Here is a 9,101-nt window from a genome sequence, read left to right on the forward strand (position 1 = left end):
GGTTTTACTTCAAATTGCTTTAAAAAATACAAGACGTGCAAGACGTGCGTGGGTATGGCCACGAAATCAGTTCTGGTTTGAGAGCCTTTTGCAAGGAGATTTCGTTGAAGATTGGTGGAAAGAAAATTTCAGGATATCAAGGCGTACTTTTGAGTACATTGTACGAGTGGTTGGACCGGATTTGGCGAAGAGAGATTGCGCTAATCTATCCCTGTAAACAAGCGAGTGGCAGTAGCGTTATGGCGCCTAGCTACTGGAGACGCGTATAGATCGACTGGGCTGCAATTTGGCATTGGGAGGTGTACAGCTATGCTGATAACGCACAACTTTTGTGAAGCACTTGCCAAACGGGCTACAGAATTTATTAAATTTCCAGAGACTGAGCAAGAGGTGCTACAAAGCATTGGCTTGTTCACAAACAAGTCCCCATTCCCGCATGTGGTAGGAGCAGTTGACGGTAGTCATATTGCATTAAAAACAGTGCCTGTCAACGAACGGATTGAATACTTTAATCGAAAGCAAGATTATTCTATTGTTATCCAAGGTGTCGCTGATGCGTCTTTTAGATTTCTTGATGTAAGTACGGGCTATCCCGGTAGCATTCACGACGCCCGTATTCTCCGTCTGAGCAAACTACAGAGAGAAATTGATCAAGGTACCTGGCTAAACGGGCCTTCAAAGATAATTGGGAGTTCCGAAGTTGGTCCTCTTCTGGTAGGGGACTTGGCGTATCCCTTGTCTGTTTGGCTGATGAAGCCTTTTAAGCAAACACCTACATTAACTGAGAGCCAATTGCGTTTCAATCGTGCCCTCAGCCAAGCCCGAGTAGTTACAGAACAAGCTTTCGGAATTTTGAAAGGTCGTTGGAGGTGTCTCTATAAACCACTGGAGGAAAAAACAAGCAGAGTCCCCACCACTATCATGGCTTGTTGTGTCCTTCAGAATATTTGTATAGATGTTGGAGATCCGAGTGCTATAGACCCCGTTGAGGATGACGATGAAATGGATCAAAGTTCTTGCAATGGAGATGAGCAGTCTGACGCAAGGGGCATTAGAGAAGATATTATGAACTATTTATCATAGTCAAAACATTAAACCAAAGTTACTATTTTTATTGGAATCTTTCGGGTTAAGTTGAAACCACACACGTGATAAATTTACTGAAATCAATGTTTTGAGATTGAAATTGTGTCCCTTTCCATTTGTAATTGAACAACAATTATATAATTCACTTGGGTTTAAAAGTTACAAAAGCTTTCTGATGTTAAAGTTTTTTTACATAAGTTTTTGCTAAAAATCGTCAAAAACAAATAACTTTTGTATTTTAGGGGTTTTATTTGAAATGTGTATAATAATTTCATTTCTCAAAATTGATCAACAGATATTGTAATTTCCAAAATCAGTTTTAAATAATTGCAGAAACAATTGCAATAATTTTTGCCTTCTTTATATTCATCATGTCTGGAATCATTGTCCTGCTACATATATAGTTGTCTTGATCCAACATTTTGTCATGATACATAAAATCAACGTCCTTTAAAATGTTTCCTAGCATCTTCAAAGCATCCATCGAAAACTTTTGTTGTTCTCTTCTGCTTTCCCTCTCAGCTTCTGCCATTCGCTCCACGAACGCCTCATCCCTCTCTTGGGCTCTTTCCAGAAATGACAGCACTGTAGGCTCATCTGCTGCTGCTGCTTTAACCTTCTTTCTGGCTGCTTTCTTTCCGTCTTTTAGACTCTTTGGTGCATTTCTTGGTGCATTCTTTGGAGTACTCCTTGGTGTACTTGCGCACTTTCCTTTTTTGCCTTTGTTCTTTAAAAACAAGGATTTTGCAAAGGCAAGTGGCTCGTCTTCCTCTTAGTCAGAAGTGTATACTTCACCAGATGGGCCTGGTAGATCATCAGGATCATCGGATCCGACAACTTTCCTCTTTAAATTTTGAGCTGAGGCAGCAGCGGCAATCTCTGCATCGAAAATTTCTTTGTCAAGAATGTCCTGATCAATTCCTAGGGTACTCTGTGATTTGATCGGGGGGAACTACTCTCCAACACGTGTTGAGGATTGATGGCTTCTCGCATGCCGAGAATTTCGTCCATGTCCTGAAAATGCTTAGACACAAGCTCAACTCCGCCTTCTGCTTCCTTGTCAGCCTCCTCGTTTCCCCCTTTTCCATAACCAGTGGTACGGAGTTTGCCTTTGGTTGTCTTGTATTTTTTTGTGAGATTGCTCATTTTAGTTTTACATTGTTGCGCCGTCTTGTCGCTTGAAACGTGTTCTCGCCGGCATCTCTCGTGTAGTTGAGTTGCAATAGATTCCCATTCTGGCGAATTGAATGCTTTATAGCGAAGCTTCTCTTCGTTATCACCGAACAACTCGATGAGAATTTTTTCCTCCGTTTCAGTCCATGGACTGTTTTTTTTCTTTGGCGCAGTGCTTGATAACTCTTCACTGGTGGAACTCGCAGGAGAATCCGACCGCAGCGGAGAAGCAGGAGCAAATTGTTGTGCCATCATTTGTACGGGCGAGGACCTCATACCACAATACGGCTGAGGAAATTCAGCCGGTTGGTACGCATGGTATGAGGGGTTATATGGTAGGTAAAAACGTCGTGGATAAGTTGAATATGCATCATCCTCCCTGGTGAGAAAATACATCGACAATAATTACACAACGAAGGATCAAAGTTTCTCTTGCGAAAGTTGAAAATAATACCAAGCATAAAACTATAATGCCTTCTTTTCTTTTACGTGACGGATTGTTCGCCGTAAGAACCATCACTTCTTTCATCCATGATTGTAACAGGTATCGTGAAACGCTTCGTTGCTGGACGACGTGACAATCACACGATCAGCTCACCGCGGGAAGTAAAATATTACGCGGCCACAAGCGGATATATCTGTCATCTTGACCTCGGTTACCGAGCGTAACCATGCCTTTTGTTCAGCAGGTTCAGAAAGCAATCTAAATATGCAGTGACTGTGTCATCCTGCCAAATGGCACACCATCTGCCCCCACTGTCGCATCAAATACTCTTCACTCAACCCAGCCAAAAGATCACATTCTTCGGAATATTTTATTTCAATCACTATTTACTTATAAAAAAACCTACTAAGAAGTTCTGTTAGTTTTTGAGGGAAACTCGCAAAATTGCCATTTTTCCTTTTAATACGGTCTTCCCACGTAACACAATCCTTTATCAACTCATTAATTATCCAGGTATTGAGAGGTTCAAAATACAACGAAAGAAAGACGGTATTTTACATGAATTATCCAGGCGTTAGGGATGGAAGAGCTGTGCCAACTTACTTACCATTTCCTTCGAGAGAATAATTGTGATTAACCTTAGAATACTCTGTCAATCTCAATTCCAAGTGACAGCCACACTGCCAACGAAACACTGGTGAACAAAGAAGAGCAGAAGCATTTTACATGTGTATCTTCTTAGCAATTATTGATTGCTCACTTTAGAACAACCATGAGGGAGTTTTGCCTCACCGTTATTGATAGATTTCATAACCAAACAGATAGCGCCCTCCATCTGCTCAACATTCTAGACATTCTAACAGTAAAAGTGTAACAAAACAATGATATAAAGGTTTTGCATCTACAGCACAAAAGCCTGCTTAAGTGGATCCCTTCCGAAATCATTTTCAATATGCAGGTAGTATTCATGGATACAACACCAGAAATGCTTCCCAACAAAATTTATGTAAACCTTAATTGTGCAATATTATAACTTTAAATCTTCAATTTCTCTGAGCAACACTCTGAACATTTGCCTTAATATTTACCTTATCATCATTATCGTTATCATGATTACTATTTCTTTAAGTATAGTTCTTTTCTCCATTGTTTTGTTTAATTTTATTTCCTGGCTCTTCATTTGTACTTTTTCTCGGTGTTCTAAGTAATTTGTATTTTAAATTTGTAATGTATGATAGTGTATGAATTATTACGCATCATAAATTAAACAAAATAGTCACTGAGTCGCTAGGAACTGAGACCAACAATTTGAAACCTTAAATACAACTAACAGTCAGAAAAAGGAAACAAAAATTTGCTTCACATGCAATTTAGGCAGCAATCTACGAAAGTTAGTGAATTAAAATAACTAAGTGAAAAAAACTTTGTAAGAGTGAAAAAAGAGAACTAGATGCTGCGTGCCATATATTGCCAGTCATGAATATGTCGTTTGCAGATTTAAGAGATGGATATGGTTGTAGTATTGATAAACAAATTTGATTAAAAGTTTTTGCATCCATGGCACAAAGGCCTGCCTAAGTGGATCCCTTCCAAAACCATTTTCATAATGCAAGTAATATTCATGGATTCAACACCAGATATGCTTCCCAACAAAAGTTATGTAAACCTTAAGTGTGCAATAACTCTAGAAAACAAACAGTTGTCTATTTAGGAAGTAATCTTTGTGAAAAAATCATTCTAGACTTATTATAACTTAAAATCTTCAATTTCTCTGAGCAACACTCTGAACATTTGCTTTAATATCTACCTTGTAAGTATAGTTCTGTTCTCCCTCATTTGTTTAATCTAAGCAACTTAAGTGAACTGGAAGCTGATTTGAAAACAGCTATTTACCCTCCTGGCTCCTCATTTGTACTATTTCTCAGTGTTCTAAGTAATTTGTATTTTAAATTTGTAGTGTATGACAGTGTCTACAGTATTATACGTCATGAATAAAAAAATGGTCACTGAGTCACTAGGAACTGAGACCAACAATTTCAAACCTTAAATACAACTACCAGCCAGAAGAAGGAAGTAGTAGTAGAAGTAGGAAACAAAAATTTGTTTCATACGAAATTTATATAGGCAGCTATACATAAAAGTTAGTAAATTGAAATAACTAAGTGAAAAAATCTTTGTAAAAGTGAAAAAAGAGAACTAGATGCTGTGTGCAATACATGCAAATCAGTCGATAGCTAAGAAAATGAAAGCTGACCCTGATGAAATGACAGAGAATCCTGATGAGGGACTTCAGGTTCCAAAGAACTACTTGGAAGTCTTTACTGACGGTCCTGCCACAAAACCAGAAGTGTCAGCGCCCACACAAGCAGAAATGGAAAAGTTTTATTTTACCACAGCAGTGGAGAAGTTTCTCATTTACATCGTCAGACAAAATGTTTTCATACCAAGGGATCTTGTTAAGGTAGCTCAAAAAGCTTTGAGGATCGTAGTGCTTATAGCTCCTAGCGACAACGTAAGCAGCCGGTGGCTTGAGCATCCTTAGATTTAACACAGCAAAGACTAAATAATGATCACTGATGTGAGTCTCTACTATACCGCTATCCACAGTTATGGCCGGGTTTGAAGTAAAAATGATATCAATCAGAGTTTTAGATGTTTCCGTCAATCTTGTGGGCTGGGTAATAAGCTGCTTCATATTCAGACTTGTACATAGGTTGTATAATGTTTTTGATTTAGAAGAACTAACGATCAAATCACAGTTGAGATCTCCGACCACTAGAATAGGTAGGCCATAAACAAGCGCTTGCGTGTAACGTTCCCTGAAGTCTTCAAAGCAGGAAATATCACAATCAGGAGGCTTGTAAGAGACGCACAGCAAGAGTGAATTGAGCGTTTTGTGCTGAACTTGCATCCATAATTGTTGAGAAACCAGTGTCTGATATTCCGGATAGGTCTTTAAGTACTTTAGACTTCAATGTCTTGTGCATGTACACGCACACCCCACCACCAAACTCATTCTTTATGTTTCTCGGTCTGTCCAGTCTTGGCAAACTGTATCCGTCAATTTCGACCTCAGTGTTCTTTACACTTGAATTTAGCCAAGATTCTGAAATGCTAAGATTGCACACTTCTTTTCATCCATTAAGTTACTCACTTGAATCAAATGCTCTCTTGTCTTCAATGATCGTACGTTCAAGTGTGCCACGATTATTTTTGATTTCTGAGAATTATTTCCATTGATTGTTGAATGCAAGGTCCCATGGGAGGTTGTCTTAGCTGCAAAGATGTCGACTGGAATATTTAATAAGTTACTTTGGTTTGCACCACGCCGTTTCTCTTGGAAGTTTTGCTGACACTCTACACGAATACGAACATTGATAGGTGTATCGTTTAGCCGTCGTAGGTGGTTTCTCCCACGTTGTCCTCTCCTCGGAGCGAGCAAGTTGAGATTCTTAAGAGTTAGCCATACTTGTCTTGATAAGGGCCGGTGCATTAGTCCATGACCAAGGTTTTTGCTTGTCGATTTCCAGCAATTCTACAATGAAAAAAGGAAATTTCTCGTATACATCAACAACCGCAACATGAAGTAGTTAAGATTGATGTAGGTATAATAAAACACTTTAAATGACGAATGGAGGATAAAAATTCGATAAAATTCAAGAGCCAAAATCTATGCAGCCACTCGGGTGTATTGGGCATTCTCATTACGTTCATTACAAGAGTGGGTAGTTTTTGGAAATGGGGCGGAAAAAGTCTGCAAAGGCTTCTGGGTTCTGCCTTTTTGGGATTCGTTCGATATGGTAGGGAGCTGGTTGAACCATATTTGGCCGCCATTTGAAGAAAGTTGAAAATATTAGCTTTTTGTTGATATACGATAAAGGCTATTGAAGCTTGCATAGTTGGAAAAAATGGCATGATAGGATGCAAAAATGCAGAGCCAAGTAATGGTAAGGGGCTTTAAGCAATCATCTTCTATGAACTTTTTTTGGCGTGTAACAAGTAAGAACAAACTTATTTGGAATTTAGAATAACATGTTTCCTTCTTTATACAAAGGAATCATACAGTATTTCTTTTAGCACACTGTGACCATTTGATCCCCAAGTGGTGAAACTATAGACTTCCCGTACCTGCTGTTCATTGGCATAAAGTCCACCCACACTCAAGGTTTTATTGTGGTTTTCCCATTCAAGTATGTTTTCCATCATTCAAAGTTGAATGTGTCGGAGCATTCATGCCAGTGTCAAGGATTGACAGCGTTTGTGTTGTGATTGATCTGTACTATGATCTCAAAACTCCAAATGGTAATGAGAGAGTCATTGTAGCTGTTCCACTTGATGTTAAATTGCATCTTTAAAGATATTCTTTTCTATTTTTAGGAACTTCTCATTTGATACCTTGGTCTTAAGATTTGCAAATACATATAGGATAAGACCTTGCTCCTCGGTGATTGACTGTTTCAGTATAATTGAAGCCCAATGAGTGATCAGCTCATCAGGGCAGTAGAGATATCACTTTCTGGTTGAATATAAATGCTTCCCTGTCCAGCAAGCACGAGGACATCTGAAGCAGTGAAATACACGCCATTGGTGATACTATTTGTTCCTAGTAGGACTTCATGAATTTAAAATTAGTCTCTCGAACAACTCTCTAATTTGAGCCCTGAAATCTTCCTCTTGCAGAGACTTGTCAACTGGGAAGGCATGTATGACGAAACTGCTGTTTTCCATCCGCCATTTCATTTGATGAGTGGCTACCGACCTGATATCAGGGGAAGGCAGAAGGACCATATCTTTATGCACAACATCTTCTTTGGTCTTCTTGGTAGGAGGCTTCCTATCTCTGTTCGATTTCCCACCAAATGATGATCTCTTTCCAAACGGTAGGAAATAAGTTTTGCAACTGAGTGGCAACTGCTGTGCTACGTGTGTCAACTCTGATCACGGGCCTCGCAATGGCTGGTGAGGACAAGTCTACTTAAACATCCAGTTATCAAAAACGGTCTTGCATACATCTAAATCTAAGGTTTTTGTTACAAAGCATATACTCAGCAATTAAGAGTCCTTAACTACAGACTCTTCCATAATGATCTCCTTGACTACTTTAACATCACCACGAGTTACTGATCCCTGATTTTCCTCCTCAGATTCACGTATGGTAATGTGGCCCTCATTGCGGAGTGAGTTTGCAATCGCTCTGAGTCATCTTGTTCTTGCCTCGTAAAAGGCTAAGATTGAAGATTTTTTCATCTTCTGTGATTGATCCATCTTCACTTCTTTTTGGGATGGTTTTCCTAGAGCCACCATTACAATTAAATCTGTGTGGTCTCAGTCATGTCTAGGATAAAAATAAGCAAAATGTTAAGAGAAAAGCTAAATCCCCAAAGTAGATACTCAAACCAGGCCACTTGTTAATTGAGAACATTGGATAGGCCCCTTTTTCACAAGCAAACCAATGACAATTTAATGATACATTTTATAACCAAGCACAGGCAAATAAATCCTTCTTTATCTTAATTTTTACCTCCAAAATTTGTTTCACTGATCCTTGAGGCTGGAAAACTTCAGGGGAGAAGTCACTCAGTGTGTACTGCAATAAGGCGTGAGGACAAGTCGTTGTGACAAGTTCCCTTATCCGTTCTGACCTTAAAGAATGCATTCTTGGCAGCAACAAATTGTCATTAGCGTGGTGCTCTAGGAGATATTCATACCTCGCCCAAGGAAGGTTTTAGGTTTGAATCTCCAAACCCTACCAGAAATTCCAGATTCATACATCAAAATTTCCTTCAAACCCCCACCTCCCCTAGAATTTGCAATGACCTTACATGGACATTTTCTGGCCCCCAAACTTAAAACTGAAATGTTATCCTGAAACCATGTTTTACAAACCCATCCCACGTTAAGGTTTTAAAACATAACAAAATTAACCTTGCTTTATCTTGTCACAAGCTACTTTTAGCTTTTAAGTATAGTTTTTTGGTTTTCAAGATCAAGAAAAAAAAACTGGAAGTCAATTATCGGCGGTAATAACTTCTGTAATTCCCACACCTTCATCAAAATAAAAGTTGTACGCTTTCTGCACACGTTGCAACTGAGATGTATAAGTAGGTGAAATAGGATTTAAACTACTAGTGAGTCCTCTATGTTAAAATTCGATTTAATTTTGCATTCTATCCAAGGAAACGCATGAAAAAATACTACAGAACAAATTTTTTTGGCCTGCCACATAAACATTTGACTTTTGTTTCACCTCTGCAAAATAGTCGGTAGATTAGAACTGAAAACTGACCATACGAAACTTACCAACGACGTTCGCGGGTTCAGTTGCAGACGCAGACTTTGTCTGAAGCAGAATCAACTGCTTGTTGACTGATTAAGGGTAAGGATCGATAAGTCTTTC

General features: G+C 39.0%; 1 protein-coding gene across 1 annotated transcript; it reads left to right on the plus strand.

Moving 5' to 3' along the window:
• The first annotated feature begins 309 nt into the window (after positions 1 to 309).
• On the plus strand, positions 310 to 1,083 carry LOC131770304 (uncharacterized). Its single transcript, XM_059086022.2, has one exon. The coding sequence runs from the start codon at positions 310 to 312 to the stop codon at positions 1,081 to 1,083; it is 774 nt and encodes a 257-aa protein (XP_058942005.2).
• The last annotated feature ends 8,018 nt before the right edge of the window (positions 1,084 to 9,101 follow it).

This window comes from Pocillopora verrucosa, chromosome 1, assembly GCF_036669915.1.
Source record: "Pocillopora verrucosa isolate sample1 chromosome 1, ASM3666991v2, whole genome shotgun sequence".
Taxonomy (NCBI): domain Eukaryota; kingdom Metazoa; phylum Cnidaria; class Anthozoa; order Scleractinia; family Pocilloporidae; genus Pocillopora; species Pocillopora verrucosa.

What these genes read in the sequence shown, in the direction of transcription:
- LOC131770304 (XM_059086022.2), top strand. Translation starts at nt 310, where the DNA reads ATGCTGATAACGCACAACTTTTGTGAAGCACTTGCCAAACGGGCTACA.